Source organism: Malaclemys terrapin, chromosome 1 (genome assembly GCF_027887155.1).
Source record: "Malaclemys terrapin pileata isolate rMalTer1 chromosome 1, rMalTer1.hap1, whole genome shotgun sequence".
Lineage (NCBI taxonomy): Eukaryota > Metazoa > Chordata > Testudines > Emydidae > Malaclemys > Malaclemys terrapin.
Genome location: NC_071505.1, coordinates 241736769 through 241760362, shown reverse-complemented (window position 1 = coordinate 241760362; position 23594 = coordinate 241736769). Strand labels below are relative to the sequence as shown.

Here is a 23594-nt window from a genome sequence, read left to right as displayed (position 1 = left end):
GTGAGAGGGAGAAGTTAGAAAGGGACAGAATCTCACACAGGGAATTCCAGAAATAGCAATTGGATGCAATTGTCGAGTTTTATGGGTTTAGGGTATGTGTTAGTTTCAAAAGTTGTAGAATTGATCTTTGATTACTACTTTTTTCTTGCATTTCTTCTTTTATTCTTTGTATTATCAGATGCTATGCTATTTTCTAGTAAAGAGTGAAGCCAGTGTGGATCTTTGCCAGTGCTAACCAGTAATCTTTGCTGGGTCAATGGCACTCATTGGCTTGCAATCCTCCAATACCTCCACTCCACTGAGGAACCAGTTGCTCTGCCATAGTTGTGATTGTATCATCACATACATTACAAACAAGTATTTTCAGGATTTTGTAACATGGTCATACAATTGTGCTGTATCCTGAATATGGCCCACATTTTTTCACTTTTGGAGCCAGTTGACTTTTGTCTTGTGAAAACTTGAAAAAATTGTGGAGTTACAGGAATCCTTTAAAAAGCAGAACTCCCAAATAACTCATCAAAACAAATGTGTTTTCACAAAGAAAATTGATGCACACAAAATATGTTTTAACTTTGAGTGTGACAAAAACAACAAACATCATAAAATTAATCTTTTTTTCCTTGATGGTGGATTACAATTTAACTGTAAATAACTGTTTGCTTTGTTGTTTGTGTCAGTCTTATTGAAATTGAAAATTCAATTTTGACCTGATACGCAGCTGCATGTCACTGGCCAACTGCTAAGCGTAATTTTAGAAGTTATATGGGCACACACATTCCCATGAATGCGGGACCGAGACCAGGCTTGACCTTTTCTGTGTATACATCAGTTTTCTATTTCTACTTCACCCTCTCAAAATTGCATCTTATAAACAATGTAGCTACTTTCTTTTCCCTTCATGTCTTCTTCTGTAAGAATTGTACATGAAAATGGATTTATTAACTGTACCATTATGAATAATTCTTGAGTATAAAGTTTTTCATTTTCTCTGTATTTACTAATGTATTTTTCTGTTTCATTTCCAGCTTTATGTAATACAGAGGATTATGGCAAGCAAATGTTAAAAATTATACAAGTCAGCTATGGTTTCCTATACTTTTTCTTTTTCTTCTGTATTTCTTACCAAACAAGAATTTGGAAAATGGCCATTACTACTGCAAGTTAAAGAAGAAAAGTATGTGGTCAATATGCATACAGTATTGTAAGTTACTGTTACATTAATATAATTTAATGAACATTTCCATTAAGCAGCTACGTTGATATGCCCTTATACTTTAGGAGCATATGGCCAAGTCACACTTAAGTGCATTGTACCAAAGAAAATATCTCTATCGTAGACAGTTTTCATTCATAATATGAATACTGTAGTACAGAAGTATTCAGTGAATATATATATATATATATATATATATATTATAGCCTTTTGAAAGTAATTTTGATACATTGTTTCCTTACTAAACAGCATTTAATGTAACTTCTGAAGTGTTTTGAAATGTATTAAATATTTAAATCTGCTCAAATAACCACTTATTAATTTTGCTGACAATGGTTTGTTTTTTATAGAAACACTGTCCTGATTTTGTGATCTAAGCTTTCTAATGAACAGGAATCATGGTCTTCAGTGCTGTATGCTAATATATTTGTAGTTGACATTACTAATTGAAGACCAAGTCATTAAAAAATAATCTAATCCACTTTCATCTGCTTTTCAGTCTTTGGCCTCTTTACATGTATTCCCTGGTTCAGAAGCTGGGCATTTTTGAAATAAATTGGGCTATTAAAGACACACATAAATAACTTTACAAACATGGCTAGTCCCATTTATTTCAATGAGACTTCTTGCATGCATAAGTTAAACATGTGTATAAGTGTTTCCAGAATTGGAGCCTTACTTTATTTGTATCTCTTTACTACATAAAGACAAACTGTTTAGTGGCTTACAGAATAGGTTGAAGAATCGTTTTTTAAAAACAAACGTTGGAAAGTAACCATAGCTTTGTAGTGTTAAAATTGTCATACAACTAGAACAGATGGCTAAACTTCCCTTTTGTTAACTTCAGCATCTTTAGGTTAAAGCACGTTTAAAACAATTCTTATATTTTAAAAGTCCCCAATAACTATTTATCTGCAATAATCTATAGACAATGTAATTCTCCAAAGATGACTTGTACATTACTATTTTTGAAATAAAATATTAATACATAACTTCACTGAAATAAAATGTACTTGCTGAAATGTGTCTAAATTGCTTTAAATCCTACTTTTGTGTGTGTTAGTATTAGACACATAGGGTAAGAATTCACGTTACTCTTAAAAATAAACAAAAGTAATACAGTTGCAGTTTTTTCAAACATTTTTCTTAAACAAATGATTTATTAGCCAAAATAAAATTTTAGTTCTGACGCATTGCCTCAAGAAATCAGACTGGTTCATAAACTGTTACTGTGCTCAAGCTCTGGCCCTTCTGAGTTTATTTAGACCGAGGAAATGATGCACACAAAGATGAGATAAGCTGATAGGAGGGGAGGAGAATAATGGAAAGGAGTAGTATTATAATTGGAGATGAAATGTAGTTTGGAAAAGTCCATAACTGCCTTTGTGTGCACTTACCCTGAAAGATAAGGTATTGGATAAGTTCTAGTGTGTGTACTTGCATGCCTAACAGTACAATAGAGTTCAAAGCATTAGAAAGCAATTACTGTTCTTACAATCATCATGTGGGAAATAAGAGTTTAGGTGGAACACTTTTTAATTTACCATAATTCCGTATATACTCATTAAGTGGGCCCTTCTGAAAGGACTATTTTGTTCATGTAGTGATTGCTAGGATATTCATTCTAGTTTCATTGTTGCTGTTTTGATGCCCCCATCACAATGCATACTGTATGCATTAAGGCTAAGATTTTAAGGCATGTATACTTTTAATAGAAGTCACGGACAGGTCACGGGTAATAAAGAAGAATTCATGGAAGCCCATGAGCTGTCCCTGACTTTTGCTAAAAATATCCCTGACAAAATGGGGATCCCAGGTGCAGGGTCCCCACACTACCTGCGGAGGTTGGGCAGCTGCAGGAGCCGCTCTGAGGTCTGGGGGCCCCCACCATCTGTGGGGGCTCGGCGCTCCACAGCAGCCGGGAGCTTTGAAAGACCTCTGGTGCCCATAGTTGTTTGGAACTCTGGGGGCGGTGGCTCAGAGCTCCAGGGTACCCCTGCCCCCCTGGCAACTGGGAGCTACAACCCCCCCGACCCCCCCGCTGCCCACAGCGGCTAGGAGCTGTGGCCCCACCACCCTCGGCAGCTCGGAGCAGTGGGAGTCCCTGCCACTCACTGCAGCTTGGGGCTCTGGGGAGCCCCACTGCCTGTGTTGGCTGGGAGCTGCAGGAGGGCCTCACTGCCCGCAGTAGCTCAGAGCTCCGGGAGGGGTCCCAGCAGCAGCAAGGAGCTGAGGCCCTGCAGCGGCTGGAAACTCCAGGGGCCCCCCGTCACCCACAGCCATGGGGAGCTGTGAGGTCCCCCTCCCCCGCACCGGGGGGTGGGGGAAACAGGACCCTGCAGCTCCTGGAGGACAGGGCTGAATTCATGGAGGTCATGGATTCTGTGACTTCCGCAACCTCTGTGGGAAAAAATCGTAGCCTTTTAAAATATATACAATATATATAAAAATACGCATTCTGGGCCACTGGAACAGTTGCCCTGTTAGGTAAAGGACCAAAGAACATAAGAACAGTCGTACTGGGTCAGATCAATGGTCCATCTAGCCCAGTATCCTGTCTTCCGACAGTGGCCAATGCAAGGTGCTTCAGACGGAATGAGCAGAACAGGAAATCATCCAGTGATCCATCCCCTGTCGCCCATTCCCAGCTTCTTGCAAACAGAGGCTAGGGACACTTCAGAGCATGGTTTTGCATCCCTGCCTATCCTGGCTAATAGCCATTGGTGGATTTATCCTCCATTAACTTATCTAGTTCTTTTTTGAATCCTGTTATAGTCTTGGCCTTCACAATATCCTCCGGCAAAGAGTTCCACAGGTTGACTGTGTGTTGTGTGAAGAAATACTTCCTTTTATTTGTTTTAAACCTTCTGCTTATTAATTTCATGTAGTGACTCCTAGTTCTTGTGTTATGAGAAGGAGTATATAACACTTCCTTATTTACTTTCTCCACACCAGTCATGATTTTATAGTTTTTATACTTTACCTAACGTGTTCTTTGTATGCTTTGTAGTTTAATGTAACTTTAAGATATAGTAATATTTGTACCTTGACTTTGATTTCCTCTCACAGCAAAATTTTATTTTAATCCCCTGATATTGCTGATATAATATTTTCCTTTTTCCATATTCCAGAGAATCTACAGTTGCACAATGAAATTAGATGGAGAAAATACCTGACTTAAAATAGTGTACTGATATTTTCTGTATTTCACAGAGTCATTGTAACATATGGAAACAAGAACTGCTTGTGACATCAACATCATTAAGCAGCATCTCAACCTTTACTAAGGGGCAGACCCATAACTAATCATTTTGCTTGCCCTAGACTAATCATAGTTGCGCTTACTAGAGGCAACATGGGGGGAGACACTCAGGGTCACATGCCCCCTCAGATTTTTGCCTCCCATTTAGCTCAGAGGTTTTCTAACTGTGGAGTGTTCCTCCCTAGGGGGGATGCACCCCACAGTTTGAAAACTGTCACTTTCTGCCAGGAACCAGCACATTGGAAGTTGGTAGGAGCCGCCTGGCCCACTCACAGCCCTGGCGCTCCATGTTGTGGGAGCCAGGGCACTGCCTGGCTGCCTGGAAGCCCTCCCTGCCCTGCTCCCCGAGCCAGGCCACCTCTGTACAGATGGGCAATCCCCAGGCAGGGCGGTGGCACAGCTCCAACCGGTGCCTGACACGCTCTTGCCTCTTCCCTGAAGGAGCTCGGTGCTGGCTGGTGACACCCTCTGGATCTGACCCCTGCCCATGGAGCTTGGCTGCCATGAGATGCTCCCCATTCCCTGGAGGACTCATTCCCCCTGGGGCACCTGCCTCTCAGCAGCCTGATCCCACCTTGCTCACTGCCCAGGGACCTGCCATTGCAGCCGGGTCACTCTCCCCACCCTCCCTGCTCACAGAGCAGAACCGGTCCTTGCTCCACTCCCCCAGCCCCATGGCTGCCAGGATCACGGTCTCACAGCCCGAGCTTTGAGCTCAGCCATGCGACTCTGGGGCCGAGCCCAGGGCTGGGGACAGGCAACTGCTGGCAAGGTAGACTTGCTCCCGCCAGCTCCTGAAACCAAGGCTGTGAGAACAGAGCAACCCCTAGGGTTACCATATTTCAAGCTCCCAAATAGAGGACACCGCTGGGGGAGGGGAAGGAGGAGCTGGAGGGGGTATTTGAGGTGGGTGCTGGAGGAGGGGTGCCTGTGTACTGGGAGGAATACCTGGGGGTGCTGGAGGGGGTATTTGGAGAGCACTGGAGGGGGTACCTGTGGCAGGGGTACCGCTGGAGATAGGTTGCCGGTGCTGGGAGGGGATGGGCCGTCTTAACGGGAGCACCAGCTGCTGCTGCTGAGGGGATGCTGCATGTCGGGCTCCTGCTTCCCCTCATTCCCCTATCCCCTTCTCTTCCCCACCCCATCCCCCCTCCCTCTGTCCCATCCTCTCCCCTTCCCTTCCCCACCCCATCCCCCCTCCCTCTGTCCCATCCTCTCCCCTTCCCTTCCCCACCCCATCCCCCTTCCCCCCATCCCATCCTCTCTCCTCTCCCCATCCCCACTGCCCCCTGTCTCATTCTCTCCTCCCCACCCCATCCCCCTTCCCCACTGCCCCCCATCCCATCCTCTCTCCTCTCCCCATCCCCACTGCCCCCTGTCCCATTCTCTCCTCCCCACCCCATCCCCCTTCCCCACTGGCCCCGTCCCATCCTCTCTCCTCTCCCCATCCCCACTGTCCCCTGTCCCATTCTCTCCTCTTCTCCTCCCCACCCCATCCCCCTTCCCCACTGCCCCCGTCCCATCCTCTCTCCTCTTCCCCTCCCCTTCCCTACTGCCCCAGTCTCTTCCTCTCCCCATCTCATCCCCTTTCCTCTCCCCACTGCTCACTGCCCCAATACCCCTCCCTATCCCACATCTGCCTCTACCTGCCCGTTCCCCTATCCCCATCTCTTCCCCACCTCATCCCCTTTCCCATTATCCCCTGCCGCTCTCCCCCTCCTCCCACATCCCCTTCCCTGCCCTATCCCATCCTCCTTTCCCTACTGCCCCTTCCCCCATCTCCCCTCCCCCCGCAACCTGTTGTACAGAAAACAGCATGGTGGCTATATAGGGCAGCCAGCACCTGTAGAAGAGGAAGTCAACCGGCACGAGGACCCAGGAGGCAGCATCCAGCTGCAAAGGCAGCAAGCACCCAGCAGGAGAAGCAGCTCTGGAACCTCCCCTCTCTGGGGGAGGCAATGCTCCCCCAAACTACGCTCATGGACTTCAGCTGACACTGATGGGTCCAATCCTCAGGGGGGTGGGAAGGGGCAGGTGTTTGACATTGCTGGGCCTGTGCTGCCCCATTTTTGCACACACCCCCCCAGCTCTGTGCCCTGAGAAGCTGCTCCTCTCGCCCCACTCTAATTACGGCCATGAGAAGGGGAGCCACCAAAGGTACACACAATTATTTTTATAAAACTATTGAAGCTTTGCATAAACATTCAATAACGAATATTGTAAACTATTGTTAATAATGAGTAACAAACATCTATACTAAGATAAGTAGTTTAGTGCCAAGAGAAACATTGACAGAACAATACAGATGCTTTCAGGATAGATAAACTTTTGCAGGCATTGGTCCAGGAGCAGTGATCAGAAAGAGAATTTGTCCCTAGCAGCACCCACAAACCTGCACTCAGCAGTGAACCTTGAGTGCTTTTGTGGTGTTCTGCCCAGAAGGTGTGTGAGTTACATACTTCCCCCTACCTGAGGAAGCGTGTCCTGAGCTTCACTTTTATCTTCCACCTTTGCCATTGGTGAAGCATATCCTGGTCTGCGTTTGTTGCTTAACAACCTGGCCTTTGACCCAGCTAGGTTGCCCTTGACTTAGTTATGCTAGAGTAAAAAGCAACAGAAGGTCCTGTGGCACCTTTGAGACTAACAGAAGTACTGGGAGCATAAGCTTTCGTGGGTAAGAACCTCACAAGTCTTGCATCTGAAGAAGTGAGGTTCTTACCCACGGAAGCTTATGCTCCCAGTACTTCTGTTAGTCTCAAAGGTGCCACAGTACCCTCTGTTGCTTTTTACAGATTCAGACTAACACGGCTACCCCTCTGATACTTGACATTATGCTAGAGTAGTGGTTTTTAAACTGTGGGTAGCGACCCAGTACTGGGTTGAGGAATGTAAGGCACTGGGTCACGGCAGCTCTGGTCAGCACCACTGACTGGGCCATTAAAAGTCCCATCAGTGGTGCTGCCCAGCTAAGGCAGGCTAGTCCCTACCTGTTTCAACACCGTGCTGCGTCCTGGAAGTGGCCAGCAGCAGGTCTGGCTCCTAGGTGGGGAAGTGGGGGGTGTCACAGGGCTCCGCATGCTGCCCCTGCTCTTAGCATCAGCCCTGCAGTCCCATTGGCCAGGAGCTGGGGGGGGGGGAGTAGTGCCTGTGGGCAAGAGCTGCGTTGAGCCGCTTGCGCGCCTCCGCCTAGGAGCCGGACCTGCTTCTGGCTGCTTCCGGGGCGCAGCGCAGTCCATGGTGCCAGGACAGGCGGGAAGCCTGCCTCTGCACCCTGGCTGCGCCACTGACCATGAGCTGCCCAAGGTAAGCCTGTGCCCCAACCCCATACCCTGACCCCCTATCCCAGCCCTGAGCCCCCCAAACCTGGAACCCCTTCCTGCACCCCAATCCCCTCATCCCTGGCCCCACCCCAGAGCCTGCACCCCCAGGCCAGAGGCCTGACCCCCTCCCATACCCCAACTCCCTGCCCCAGCCCAGAGCCCCCTCCCACACCCTGAACCCCTCATTCCCAGCCCCACCCCGCAGCCCTCACCCTCACACCCCAACTCTCTGCCCCAGCCCTGAGCTCCTTCCACACCCCAGACCCCTCATCCCCAGCTCCGTTGGGTCACGGGCATCAACAATTTTCTTCAACTGGGTTGCCAGAAAATAAGTTTGAAAACCACTGTGCTAGAGTGTAAACAAACATTGGACGAGGACCTGGGAAGTTACAAGTTCTTACTTCTTAGTTGAGGCAGAGTTCTTTTGTAGCCTTGTGTCTCTTCAGACAGAGAGATTAGTTTTCCTCCATCTGTAAAAACATGATATAACTATGCCATTGAGATATGAAAATGTAAAGCATTAAACACATTATAGATTAATATTTCTGACATAGAATGGAATCTTAGATTATCTAGGTAGAAGTGAGGCGCAAACACAAAAAAGAGAGCATTCAAGTAAATGCATACAAGGAGAGAGCTCTGAGTTTCTATTCAGTGATTTCTGTCACAGTGATAGTAATCTGAAATCAACCTTGTAATTAGAAACAAGTCAAAATACAGCTTTAGGTGACCGCAGTCCAAAAACTCTCTCAAAGAGGCTTTCCAGAAAGGAGATATGTTAATTAGTATAGTTTCCCTTGGTGCTGATGAAAGGAAATTTATGACTATCCTTCAATGTGGCCTCTGCGTATTCCAACTGTGGGATATATTGCCTTGTATCCTGAGCTTCGTGAACCCTATAGAAAATCAGTAGCTATTGGGGTTGTACAAGTACCTCTCCCATGGCACCAAACCGTTGGCTTCTAGATTATATTAAGGTGTGTGTATTCCAAAGGGCTGAGTTACTTCCTTTACATGGCCAGCTATGGGCATAGGAAAGGCCCAGATAGGAAAATTAGGTTTAAATTGAAGATATTGTACCCCCTTTGTCTTCCACTATGTGTAGAAAGATACTACCTTAATGTGAATATGGTATAAGAACCTAGAGAGTTTAAAATATTATCTCAAGGATAGATCACATGATCAGTGCCTATAGCTATACAACTTCTTCCAGTTGTCCTTATGGGTGCTCCATGTGAGGATGTGCACATGCCTGTGTGCTTTTGATAAGATATTTTCATCAACAATGCCCATGGATCCATGCCTGCACTCTACCCATCCAGGTGCTCTGGTAGAAGGGTATATAGGAGGAGGTGGGACCTACTGCTGTTCTTGTTCCTTCGCAGCTGGCTGCAGCTTGAGACAAGTGCCATGGTATCCACCAGCTAGCTATGTAACTTCCTTTTTTAAATCTTATTTTAAGATTTTGTTCAGTTGTTTTATTCTTTACTTTGTAGCACAGATCTGTGGTTCCAAAGGGTCTCCCCCACCTTCTTTTTTTTCATGGTCAGGGCCTTCACTACCCTGAGCCTATCTCTGTTTGTGGCCTTTCCTACATAGGTTATGGCAAAAACTCCAGGCTTCAATTCCTACCACAGGGCCTTTCCCCTCAGCAGCTAGCATTTGAGCTGCCTCCACTGCTTTGGGGAGTCTCATGTCCCATCCAAGTGTAAATCCAGGAAGCTGAGGGGAGATATACTGAAACTGCTTCATGTGGAACACTCCCTGAGACCTGCAGGAGTCTGACTCCCTTCTCCAACCACCTCCCCCAGTCACTCAGGATGCCTTGGTGACTTTGTCGGCTCCATCTCTATCTCCCAGCTTTGGACCCTTTGAAGCCTTCTAGGAGAAAAGGCCTCATTCTCCTGAGAGAGCCTAAAAGAAGGGGAAAGTCACCATTAAAACCAGGGAGCAAGTTGACTTTGCGTTCAGATGCTAGTATTGCTGAAGTTTCTACCTCTTCTGGATGGACGGTCCATACGATCCAGCAACATGGAGGAAGCAACTTTTGATGATCTTCTCAAGTTTGTGCTTTCACTCCTGTGTCAGGAAACTGGCAGAGCATCCGTGAGGTTGTGGTGGACATAGCAGCAGCATTTTCTGTGTTCCTGCAAAGGTACCGATCGCATCGCAGACTTTCACTGGCAGATGCTGCTCAGTAGAATTGGCATAGTCACTGATTTCCCCCTCGTAGATATTTGCTTCCAAGGCTGGGCCACAAGCACAGAGTGGTGTGACCACGTTGTCATTTGGACCTGGGATGACCAGCTATTGGGCAGGGGTGGAGTGAGGGCAGGAAGAGGCAGGGCGGGGGTGGGGCTTTGGGGGAAGGAGTGATGTAGGGTGGGGCCTAAGGTGGAGCAGGAGTGGGAAGAGGCGGGACAGGGGGCGGGGCTGGGAGTGGGATATTGAGGACCTCCGGGGCTCAGAAGAAGCTGGTGCCTATGACTAGATGACCTCTCTAGGTCCCTTCCAGCTTTACATTTCTGTGACTCTGTAATACCTGAGCACTTCATAATCTTTAATGTATTTATTGTCACAACAATCCTGTGAGGATAGGGAAGTGCTACTATCTACGTTGTACATGTGGGGAACTGAGGCACAGAGTGACTAAGTGACTTGTCCAAAGCCACACAGGAAGTCTGTGGTGGAACAGAAAATTAAATCTTGGTCTCTGGAGTCCCTTGGTGACACTAACCAGTGGACCAGCCTTCCTCTCTTGTTCATTCTCTTCAAACCTGCTATTGGTTTGACTGATTATTTATAAAAAGAGGTAGCTTTATAGGAAGCTGATCAGTATAGGGAAGGGAATCAGACTGTCCCATCTCTGAGTACTTCCTGCCGCCATCCGGCCTGACTCCTCTCTAAAGGCATAACCCAAACACAAGAGGAAAAACCACAGGTAAATATCAACACAAACATGGAGCATGCAAAAATAAGGAAAGCTAAAAGGACTAACTTGGGTGTGCACCCGCCCATCACCGCTTGGTGCTAGCTTGCAGTTTACATCATTTTCACTCTGTATGGAGGCTGGAGAGAGGAAAACCAAACACGTGCTTGGGTGTTGCCTGTCATGGGATTATTTTCTGTGATGGCCTGTTCTGTCATGTCCACAGAGCTCTGAACTGTCCTGTTTTAAAACTATACTGCAATTCACTTTTGAACACTGAAAATGCACTCGTGCAAACATTTGAGGTTATTTGTGGATCTGAAAATTATATTTTAAATGCTTTAGAAACTTTCTCTTAAAGAGGATTTTCCCAAGATGTGGGTAAATGCACCTGGGTATGGGTTGCAAGGGGCAGCTCGCTGGTGGGTAGAAATAATCTGTCTTCCAGGCACTTCCACCCTGGCCTTTCATGTCTCCTTCCTTCCACTAAAAGCTGCTGTTTTGGCTCAGCAGCTGGTACTCTTCTCTCCTGCCAACTCAGCTTTCTGCCTAGACCTTGTTGCCCCAGCCCTGTCCCAGAGTGCATTGGCCTGACGAGGAGTGTGCTGAGTCGGCTCGAAGGAGATTGAAAAGAACAAGACAGAGGGAGGCGTCCCCAAATAATTAATGCCTGAAAGGGGGTGGTAGTTACAAAATAGTTGGGAAATTGTTTTGAAGTAATCATATCTAGCTCTTATCATTCCATTGATCTCAAAGCATTTTACAAAGAAGGTCAGTATCCTTACCCTGTTTTACCAATGGAAACATTTGGGCACAGAGAGGAAATTGACTTGCTCAAGGTCACCCAGCAGGCTAGGGACAGAGTTTGGAACAGAACCCAGGTCTCCTGAGTTCCTAGTCTAATGTTCTGGCCACTATTCCACATATACACTGCATTTTTGTAATTAAAACTTTTGTCATGTAGGGGTGTGAAAAACACCCTCCCCCCGAACGACAAATGTTTTAACAACGAAAAGCACCGGTATAGACAGCGCTTTGTCAGTGGGAGACACTTTCCTGGCGACAAAGCTACTACCTCTTTTAGGGGTGGTTTTATTTTGTCGCTGGGAGAGCTCTCTCCTGGTGACAAAGAGCAGTTACACGGTGTACCTTACAACAGTGATTCTTAAAGCTGGTCCACCGCTTGTTCAGGGAAAGCACCTGGTGGGCCGGGCCGGTTTGTTTACCTGCCGCGTCCGCAGGTTCAGCCGATCGCGGCTCCCACTGGCCGCGGTTCGCCGCTCCAGGCCAATGGGGGCTGCGGGAAGCGCGGCCAGCACATCCCTCGGCCCACGCCACTTCCCACAGCCCCCATTGGCCTGGAGCGGCAAACCGCGGCCAGTGGGAACCGCTATCGGCCGAACCTGCAGATGCGGCAGGTAAACAAACTGGCTCTGCCCACCAGGGGCTTTCCCTGAACAAGCGGTGGACGAGCTTTGAGAACCACTGCCTTACAATAGTGAGACTGTAGCGGCACAGCTGTGCTGTTGTAAGGTGCGCAGTGTAGACATAATATTACTTTGGTTACACCATTCTGAGAGAGATTGCCTGTGGTTAGAATGTGGAATACTGGTTGAACCAGCAAAAATTAGCTCTCAGATTAGCATATATACAGCATGAGTTGTAGCTGTGTCAGTCCCATGAAATGAGAGAGACAAGTTGGGTGAGGTAATATCTTTTATTGGGCCAATGTCTGTTAGACCAACAGAAGTTGGTCCAATAAAAGATTACCTCACTCACCTTGTCTCTCAGCTAAGTAGACAATTATGGAATAATCTGCCAAATGGAGGAAATGAAGTTTCTGTTTATTTAAAATCATGATTTTTAGGAAATATTTAACTTTCATAGAAAATATTTTTATGCAAATAGTTACAAAGACTGTAAACAGCTACAGTCATACCTGCCTTAAGCGACCACCAAAAATTATTTGTTTGAAGGTTCAATCATAACTCGAAGAGGAATAAAATTGTATTGGAGTTGTTGGATTCACTTTAAATGGGAAGTGTATATTCTGGTAGTTTTAAATCCAGGTTTTTACGCTTTATTTGCTATGTTTTTGCTTTGATGTCACTTCCCTTTGAATCTCAAACAAAAATCTTTTCTCCTCCATTTACAATTGGCATGTTCCTAATAGTCACCAGCAGATGATGCTAAATAATCACTCTAGAAATGCTACTGCTTGTGTAGCTGTATCACCATGTAAACCAGCAATTATATGTAATTGTTAACCAGTTTTGTGTATTTGACACCAAACCTCCCAATTTAGCAAACAAAAAACAAAGAACTGTTACAATTTTATTCTTATTAGAAGCAATTGAAAGGCAAAACCCTTCAGGCAATTTGAAGTTCCAGTAAAAGTGAGGTGGCCTGAATGAATCAGTGGCATGTAATATAAAATAAAAAGTTAGATCCTTATCCAAAGGTCCTGATTAAATACTGCCTCGGGGATGAAGAACAGCTAAAAACCACAAAAATCACAGGTTGTGTATGTTTATTCCCAGTTTTTCTCTGTATGATTGTGGAGTGGCAGTAGCTACTCAATGGGGAAGTTAAGTCACTATCTTCAAAATGCGAGGCTTATTCAGACAAGCCATTTTAAAATTAAGGGACATAAGTGTTAATCAGTTAGAAATTTCTAATTTTTTCTGTCATCTCATAGCTATAAAGTGATTATCTGAGAGATTTCAAGTAAGTTGACGTTTTAGATAACCTTGACTGTGCTCTCTCAAACTTTCAGAGTTTGAATTTCTTTGAATTTTAACCTTAACTGTGATATTTTTTCACCTTTTAATGATTGTTTATTTGGTAAGTAAATATTCTTGTGAGGATTTTTAACCTTTGAGGTTGAAAGTACATATTGCTTCACAATAAAAATATTCCTTAAAATAAGAACCCCATACCTAATGTCTCTGCCCTGCTGCATTCATCATGCAAGCTGGAGATGAAAAAGACATATCTTATCTGCCTGCCATCATGTGACTGCAAGCTTCTTCCTTGCACTATATTCTGTAGAGCTTTGGCAAGTCTAGTTTTGAAAATAGGATCTCTCTTTCCTGCATCTAACTCCACAGAAGACAGCCATAGGGACAGGAGAACTCCTTAAGCTTTCTCACTCTGAGATTTCTGCCATAGTTTCTTCTGGTGGCGCCCTTTGGAGTGCACAGAAGGTGGGATCTCTCACCACAGCAAATCCCAGAGACACTCAAGGAGAAGGGATTCCCGCCCTATCGCCCCCGCCAAGAGCTGTAGAAGCAGAGGTGAATTTAGATTTATTGGGGCCCTGGGCACAAAGAACGTTTGGGCCCCCCACACCTCCCTCGCCATAGGGTCCTGCCCTCTGCTCCTCCTCTCCCACCCGAGGCTCCGCCCCCTGGCCAGGACACAGAGTCCGGGCCACTATGCAGAATCCTGGACCCTCCACCTGCCCTGGGTGGTGCCCCCCAGGGGGTGGGGACACAGGTCAGCAGCTGCTCTCTGGCTCTCCGGCTCCCCACCCAGGGCAGGTGGAGGGTCTGTGGCTCCCCACAGTAACGCAGGCTCCGTGGGTGACTCTTACGATTGGCTGGCTCTGGCCTGGCCAGGGGGTGGGGACCGAGGGGGAGAGAAGGAGCAAAGGGCGGTGCCAAAGTTCCGGTACTGATAGCCCCCACTTCTACCCAGGTTCCAACACTCTTGCAGGGGCCCCCAAATTGGCTGGGGCCCCTGGGCATAGAACCTATGGGCCCGTGCATTAATCTACTGCTGTGTAGAAGCATGAGTCAGGATGGATGACTCTTCCGCTGCCTCCTATTTCCCAGCAGGGCCTGTGCTACCATTGGCTGGATCCCACTTTATTTTCTCAACTGTAGCCACAGAGGGGACTCAGGGTAGTTAATGTACCTTTGATCTCTATTAACCAGGCTTCTGGATTTCCAGTCAGAAATCTGAGAGCTGAGCAAGGGACAGTTCTATGACAAATAGTTCTTCCTGTGCTCCTCCCCTTCCTGGCTCTGCTCTCTTCCTGACAAGCCCACAAAGCTATGGTGGAGGGCACTCACGGGGCTCCAGGAGGTTCAGACCAGAACTGCATACAGCATTTTCTCTCTCTTTGTTATTCACAGAGGGGATGTGTGGGCCCCAATTCCAAAGCTGAGCCCGTTGACTCCGGAACTCCAGCTCATGAGAGGCGGAAGTGGAGTCAACGGGGGAGCGGCAGCGGTCGACTTGCTGCCGTCCTCACAGCCAGGTAAGTCGACCTAAGATACGCTGACTTCAGCTATACTATTCACATACCTGAAGTTGCGTATCTGAGGTTGACCCCCCCTCCCCCCGCTGCTAGTGTAGTCCTGGGCTTAGAGAGGTGGGGACAGGTATCCCCAACCAGGTGGTGGCATATCCTTAAAGGTTCTCCCTAGACCAGTTTAACCTATTCCTCTCCACTGTTCAAAGAATAGAGCTAAATGGGCTTCATTTGAAGTCTCTTTGTTATGTTAAATGCCCATTCAGAGCTGAAATCAGTTGTGGTAGAACTGTGTTTCTGCCCAGCCTGCAAAGAGCTAAAAATCACTGAGAACTGAAATCACTTGAGATGGGGCAGTGTTTCTGCCTAGCCTGCGAGGAGCTGAAGTTTACTAAGAGACTGATGTGCAGAGGTCACAGCAGAGAGGCAGGTGGCAGCAGAAGGTGACTGACAGTCAGCTGGTAAATGAGTGGCTGCTGTAGCAGAGAGGTGCAATGAGCCACCAACAGGACATCTGGTGGAGCGGGGTGGGGAGCAGGTGGCCAGCAGGGCGGCAGTGGAGAGGCACGGTGAGCAAGTGGCCAGAATGGTGGCTGGCAGAGAGGGGTGGCAAGCAAGTGCCCGAGCAGCGGAGTGAGTAAGGTACCTCTTTACCCCACCTTGGGAGGAGGGGAACTCTGCAGATGTAGCTCTGAACGTGAGGGGAAAAGGGCACTGCCCAACCTACTTGGGGATGTGTCTTTTACTCATGGTGGCAGAAGGGTTACACGTAGCTTAGCCTTTCTTCATGTATCAGCCCCTCAAGTCCCTTTATAATTTTTCTCTGGATTCTGTGTGTCTTGTTGACCATCCGTCTGGTTCTCAGAACTGCATGTGGTTTGTAGGTGTGTCTTCTCCAGAGCAGTATAGAGAGGACTATGACTTTTACTCCATGTTGTGATGACTCTGCATGTAGCTAGAAATTGCACTGGCTTTTTTTTGGGGGGGGTCACCTCATTGTGAGCTCCTTTTTCATTTGTTGCCTTTAAAAGATGCATTTTGTCTATTACTTTTTCCCTCATTGAATGTCTGTGTTTTAGATTATTTTCCCCAGATGTACTGGCTTGCATCTTTCGCAGGTAGAAAATTTCCTGCTCATAGAGTATTTCTAAACTTTCCAGGTCCCTTTGTATTATTCCTCTCTCCTCACTTGTGTTCATAACACATCTCAGTTCAGTATTGGTTCCAAATGTAAAGAGTTGTAGGCCCCATTTTCTAGAAGAAGAAAAATTGCGGCCTAACACAAATCCCTGCAGCACCTGCCAGGACATATTCTCCTAACTCAACTATATTTTTCTTTCCTTATCTTTCCATAGGTTTAAGGCTTTGGACATGTAGTAGGAGGCAGGGGTAAGAATCTGTTAGTATCTGTTAATACAAGAGGGAACATTTAGCATTTTATTTATGCTTGAAAGTTAGTTACTAGTGGCATATTTATTTGGTGGTGTAATTGTAACCTCACTGGTGACTCACACAGTCAATACTGTTTTGAATAGAATCCCCCTTTTTTTATATAAGAATGTTATTGGTTATAAGAACTAAAAAAATTAGCTCTGTTTTTTCTAATAGTTTAAGAGAGCTATGTTTCATAGCTAAGCAATATCAGACATTGCTATATGAATGTAACCCTTCTGCCCATCTAAGTTGGCAACAACAAGGGCCGGGTTCAGTATCTAGGGGTTCCGTTTCAATAATGCAATGCAAAACCGGCTCGAGCCCCCACCCAGTGACCTGGGACAATTACATACCACCCCCTGGATGCCTCTAAGAGGCAATACTTCCCCTCTCACAAGCACGGAGTCTGAGTGTGACAGAAAATGTTTAATAACATGAGGTAAACGACATCAGCATTAAATTGGAAAAACACCACAAATAGGATTCATAACACAAACCATGAGCAAAAAACCCATCCCAGCAAATTGGGCTGTGTCCTTTCCCTTTGGGTTCTTGAATCCAGCAACCCCAAAATTACCCAGAGTCCCCAAAGTCCAACACCCCCAAAGTCTCTTGGGTCCAGCAACCACCCAAAGTCCCAAAAGTCCAACAGACCCCAAAGTCTCTGTCCCTGGTCAGTGCAGCCCCACAGTAAAAGGGGGGGCATGGAGGGTGTTAAGGGGCACCTTATGTAATCCGAGGCCAGCCGGCCGTCTCTCCATGGGGTTCTGCCACAGCCTTCACCATGAGCCAGTCCACTTCCTGCCATCCCACAAGCTGCTCCGCTCTACAAGCTGCTCTGCTCCACTCCCCAACCTGTGAGCCGCTCCAGCCATCCCCGCAAACAGCTCCACTCGCCGTTCCTTGGGCCGCTCCAACCGGTCCAACGCTGCTCCCTACTCCTCCAGTCATCCCCACAAATTGCTCCACCAGCTGCTTAGCAATATAGCTTCAGACTCCCCCTCTAGTTAACACAGCACTCAGTGATTTCAGCTCTTAGCAATTTCAGCTCATAATAGGGGAGCCCCAGTGCTAGTGCACCATTAGCCCAAAGTGAATTTAGCTCAGCAGCCTGTAACTAGACTCCTAATGGAATCAAAGTTAGCTCTGACATCTAACAGTAGAGAGGTGCAATTGGTGCATCAAACCCTCAAAGGGAGCCCATCCTCTCTCCATTCACTGGAGTGTGTAACCCATGCCCCTTGTCAAGCAAGGGCTACTTAGGTAATGGTGAAGGACTCACTCAGTCCTTCTGTCATACAACAGTTCCACTGGCCTTGATTCACAGAATCAGGGTAACAAAACTTTATTCTTCCTGCCCCAATAATAGAGAAAACTGGGGATCCCACACCAGCCAAAGTAACCACTTTGAGTTGCTGTTGTTTCATGCCAGGCGAGTGGGTGTGCCTATGCAAATAAGATCAGCCCCTGGAGTTCTTTTCCACACTCACCATAATTCACCACCAGATGTCAGGGTAGAGCTCATCCTGACTCTGCTTACATGAATAAATGTATCTGAATAATCCTCTAACACCATTGATATAAAATCAGAATGTTTTGATATGCAGCCTCATCTAGTCAGTGGGGGTTGGCTGGTGGAACACTGTCTGACTCCATTGCAGTGAAGTAGTTCCAGCCAGCCAAGGTACAGTCTAAACATTATGGGCAGGTTAATATTTGTCAAAGACTGCCTCTTTGTACAGTGTTTGTGCTTGTGCAGTGCCTAGCACAGTACAGCCCTGCCCATGCATGGGGCTCAAGGGCACTACCCCCAATGTAAATGAAATAGATACTTTTCTTAAATTGCTGTTAAGCTTGAAGACTAGTTCCATTCTTTAAAAAAAGTGTGAAACCTTCACAGTTAAGGTCTCACAAACAACTTTAGCTCTGCTCTGTCGTGTCACTGCCCACAGAATAACTAGAAACTAGGACCCTCAAGCAATATGAAATCAACAGGATTTAGGTTCCTAAGGCAGTTTAGGCTTTTACCCTGCATCTAAGGCCCTGGTCTGCACAGACATAGGAATGTAGTTAACATTCTTTACATGCTGGGACTACTCACAGTGTGTCCAATTAAACATGTCCCTAAATCTAGGCAAAATTGAGGCTTAGTTTGTCTGACTTTACATCAATTTAATAAACTCCTGTTCTCTTTCAGACCTTATGCATTTGCCTGAAGATGACCACACATGGGTCAATGGTTATGGACAATGATCTGAAAGCATGTGAGGGTGGAATGTGAAAGTGGAAGAAGGATGGTCCAGTGAAAGGAAGGATGGCCCACGGTTAGGTGCTAACCTGGGAAATGGGAGACCAGGCCTCAGTTCCCTGGTCTGCTGCAGGTTTCCTGTGGGTATGTCTGCACAGCAACCACCAGCCTGGGGCAGTGAGTCTTCGAGCCCAGGTCTACAGGGTTGTGGGTGATTGTATAGCCACACATGTATATATTTATATCAGCGTTTCTTCACTCCACAGGCAAACTAGTAAATAAAGTCCTTTTCCAATACTCCTTCATTCAATGTGCTCCTTCATAGCTTTGCCAATTGACATGTAACATTCAATAATTCCCAGTATGGAAGCTGGGGAGGAAGAGAGTTAGTTTTACAGTGAGAGACTTAGAGTGCTCTGTCTGGCTTCTCAAAAACAAAACAGAGGTGACTTGATTAGAGTGCATAAGTGCCTTTATGGGGATAAAAATATCCCAGTCCTAAAGGGCTCTTTAGTCTAGCAGAAAAAGTCATAACAAGAACCAATGTCTGGAAGCCGAAGCCAGCAAAATTCAAGTTAGAAATTAGGCACGCTTTTTTTAAACCTGAGGGAGATTAACTCTTGGGACAAACTGGCAAGTGAAGTGGTGGATTCTTCATTTCTTGACATCATCAGATCAAGATTGGATGGCTTTCTGGAAGATGTGCTTTAACCTAACACAAAAAGAAGAACAGGAGTACTTGTGGCACCTTAGAGACTAACAAATTTATTAGAGCATAAGCTTTCATGGACTACAGCCCACTTCTTCGGATGCATAAGAAGTGGGCTGTAGTCCACGAAAGCTTATGCTCTAATAAATTTGTTAGTCTCTAAGGTGCCACAAGTACTCCTGTTCTTCTTTTTGCGGATACAGACTAACACGGCTGTTACTCTGAAACCTAACACAAGTTATTGGATTCCATACACTGGTAACGAGGTGAAATTTAATTGCCTGTGATGTACAGAAGGTCAAACTACATGATCCAGTGGTCCCTTCTGGCCTTAAACTCTATGAATCTATGAGTTTTGTGTTACGCTAACTGTATTTTCATAATTGTTGGGTGTTTTCACAGCACTGCTGCTCTGTTGGTTTGTGAGTTTTCTTGTGTATTTTATAAAAACTGTAAGGATTTAGGATTCCTGCAGAGCGACAAAGGTCTGTAGGGATGAAGAGCAGGTATCAAGCTGTAGCGCCTGTTGGCAGAGATGCAAGGGGTTGAGAGGAGATTCCCTTTAAGGGGGAACCAGCTGGGGAGCCAGGGACCCTGCAAAGTTCCTAGACTCTTCCTGGTCCAAGAACCCTATGGCATTTAACAATTAATATGGATCAGACAATTGGATTAGAGACTGCCTGTGGCGAGGGGGTAAGGGGGATGTCTATCCTCCTATCAACTGAGTTATAGATTTCCAATTGGCCTGCCTGAAGTTTTTCCTTTGCACACCAGGCTACACAGCTTGATTCTTCTCTCCCCAACTTCCCCAGCTTTGCTGGGCTACGGCCCTTCTATAATTTTCAGGAGCATCTGTGAGCTTTAGGAAGTCCACCAAAATCATGCGCCAAGGCTTGAAAAAGTGTGTCTGACCCAAATGAGACTGAGCTAGGGGAGAGCAGAGAACACCCTGGAGTTTATGAACTTGATGGGGCTGCACAGGTTGCTGGACCCAAACTCATCTTGCAGAGCACAAACACTTTAAATAGTGCAGTGATGGGTGCTACTAAACCCCCTGAAAACAGAGCTAAAGCACACACATGGTCCTGATACCCACTTCATAATATATGTAGAAATGAATCCCTTCCCCCACCAAATATGGAAGGTACCACTTTGCATCAAAGCAACAGAGTAAAACAGAATCCGGTCTTTCTAGGCCAAGTTATCTTGGAGATATATACATTCCAAAAACAGCAAGAAAAATGTTCCAGGAGTGAGATCCACCTCACTTTGTAACCCATCACATCTCCAAAATATTTTCTATTTTCTCTAGCTTGTCTTAAAACTTCAAAAATCATCCTATGTGGTGACAAGAGCCTGCATTTGACATTTCCAGGTGGCAAGAGGTTTTTGTTTTGGTGAAAACCAAGGTATTTGGTTAGGGGGAAAAAAGAGTCAAAACTGAGGTCAGGTAGAAGCTGGCCACCCATTATCAACCATAGAAAGACCAGTGTCTTCCATAATAAAGCAAGATGAGAATGTGCTTCTGATAGCTAAAAAACACAGTCACCAAGATTCTCTGATTATATCTCTTAAGAAAAATCCTTCTCCTGATGATTTAGTTGGTGTTTGTCCTGCTTTGAGCAGGGGATTGGACTAGATGACCTCCTGAGGTCTCTTTCAACCCTAATATTCTATGATTCTATGAAACAACTCCTAAGTTATTTGCAAGTCCTGCCCCACTGCCTACAAGGTTTATTGGCACAGTGCAACAAACAAATCATATTTGCTTCTCTTCTATAGTATGAGTCTTACTCTCCCCCTCCACTTCAATTTTCTATCCCACCTCCTGCCCCTTTGGTAATTGGTGTATTGGTTCTAAAAGCTGTAGCACCATCCAGATGTAGGGACAAGCTGTGCTGTTAGTGAAAGTCTCCCTCGCAGAGTCCTACTGATGCAGACTATTATTCAAACGCTATGCACCAGCTCAGTGGTTGATCTAATTCCCCCTCTATGTTTTACCTCCCCCTACCATCACTACTTAATGAAACTGCACTGAAATACAACATAGAGGTTCTGTCAGGTGCTATACAGGTACAAATACACAGAAATAGGAATGTAACCTCAAAAATGTCCTGATTGCTTGTCTCGTAAAAGCTGAGCACAGCAGACATATGATACGCCGAGTCTTGTGGAAAGGGGGAAGGTCAGTAATAGTAGATCTGATTTCTACTTACACTACAAAACTGAAACTTGTTACAAAAGCATCTATTCACTTGCTCTCTCAGCCACAAGAGCACTGAACTTGGTGGCCCCATCAGTGGGATAGGAGGGACTAACCCTCTATGTATCCATCAAGCTATTCATGCTATTTGCAGGATACATTGCAGGGTTCCAATTCAAAGGGACACTATCCACTTGAAAATCATCTGTCTGGCTGAAAATTTTGTACTTGCTGTTGCAAGTAACACCTGCAATTATTAGAAATGAAAAAAAATAGTGGGGGGAAATATCTCAAACCCCCCCCCCCCCACACACACACATTTGTTTATATTGTGTGTTTGATAGCACTTTGTTCAGAGTTATTTTTAACCCCCCCCCCATTAATGCTTTAGGCCCTGAGTTTGCAAATATGTACATCCATGAGTAATGTGGCAGGAAAAGAAACTTCAGTGAAAGTATTAATGTGTGAAAAGTTAAGCACAAGTCTTTGTAGGGCCAGAGCTCTAATCAGTTTCTCCCTTGTTGAAAAGACTCCTGGATCAACATCAACAGAGGAACAGAAACTCTCTTGACATTTTTTATAAGATTTGGGGGGAAAAGAAAATGCATTACATTGTTTTAAAAGGTGATCTAGTGTAAGAGTCTAAACAAAAAGGCACTCGGTTTAAAAAACATATGAAGCTGGCAATGCCTCTTTAAGGAAGGTAAGTACATAATACATCTGATTTTCAGATATTTATCACTGGGAAAACTGAGTTACATTTATTAGGATATGATGATATTTAAGTGGGACATTAAAGAGATGAGTTCAGGGTAACATATTGGATTTGCCATAATTTTATTAAGTCAGACATAGAGCTGGCAGTGCGCCCTCCTGCACTTTGCAAACGTACTGTTCCATTGTTTGCTGTCATCGGAGAAAGAAACCAGTAGCCAAAGAGGAGGGATTTATTTATTTATTTTAATCTGTGCTTGTACAATTCAGAACCAAACAACAACTAGGTGTTAAAAGGGCTGACATCAATATGGAGCCTGTCTTAAAAGAAAATGCAGTATTTTTACATCAGTATGTGAATACCGGTGTTGCTGCTTTGAACATCAGAAAGTGATAGCATTTATGTTCAAATTACAGAGCTGGGGCCAGAAAGGATGGTAATTTCAAACTAGTTACAAAGATCTTTCACTTTGAACAGTTTGGTGTTTTTATTTTCAGGTTTGCTCTATTCAATTAGAATTATACTCAGACCATAACAAAAGGCTTTGCTGCAAAGTTTACTTCTGTCTGATGATAGAGGAACTCATGGTGTGAAAATAGAAAGAAAAATCTAATCTACGTCAAGCCACAATGAAACTAAATTTTGCCCTAACAGTGTTCAGTTTTTCTACTGCCTTCATCGGCTGCCAGAGGCTTTATTCTTAATTGAAAATGATAGCTCCCTGGGTAGTCAGGAGTCACATGGCAGCCTTTTATTGCTAGACATATTATGTGCACACTATATCTCAGATATTGCCTGGAGAAACGGAGCAGATTGATTGATATGAGGGACTGTCCCTCATTCGATGACTGTCTGCCCCACTCTTGAATTCCAAGTGTGGGTCATTTCTAATTTTATAAATGTCTGGGATCTTGAATAGAGAAGAACAGTTTAAATACCAAAACTAGCAAAGACATCAGGAAAGAAAATGCTCACAATGTCTGATTTACAGGGAAAAAATCTTGTTTTTTGTTGTTTGTTTTTTAGTAAAAGAGAGAGTCAAGGAGAAAAATCCCCTGAATAAACTTAAACAAGTAGAAGAAAGAAATTCTTCTGTCCCCAGAGAGAATCGTTTAGTTTAATCAAATGGGGAGACACTAATGAACGTGCCAAACCTAATATATTTTAGGAACTGAGTCAGCTTTAGAAAGCAAGATAAGACTAATGACAAAATAAATCACTTTGTAACCATTTAGCTATGGTGTTTTATAACTAATGAGGTCTAGTGTGGGTGTCCTTTGCTGAGCCATGGACTTGACAT

At 45.3% G+C, this 23594-nt stretch overlaps 1 protein-coding gene across 2 annotated transcripts in view; it reads left to right on the top strand.

Moving 5' to 3' along the window:
- SEPTIN10 (septin 10) overlaps positions 1–2242 on the top strand; it is a 52661-nt gene extending 50419 nt beyond the window's left edge. For both annotated transcript variants that reach the window (XM_054010810.1, XM_054010801.1), the window contains one exon: positions 1029–2242. In XM_054010810.1, coding sequence (XP_053866785.1) covers positions 1029–1038 — 10 coding nt within the window. In that variant the 3' untranslated portion in view covers positions 1039–2242. The remainder of the gene's footprint in view (positions 1–1028) is intronic.
- Positions 2243–23594: the final 21352 nt, after the last annotated feature.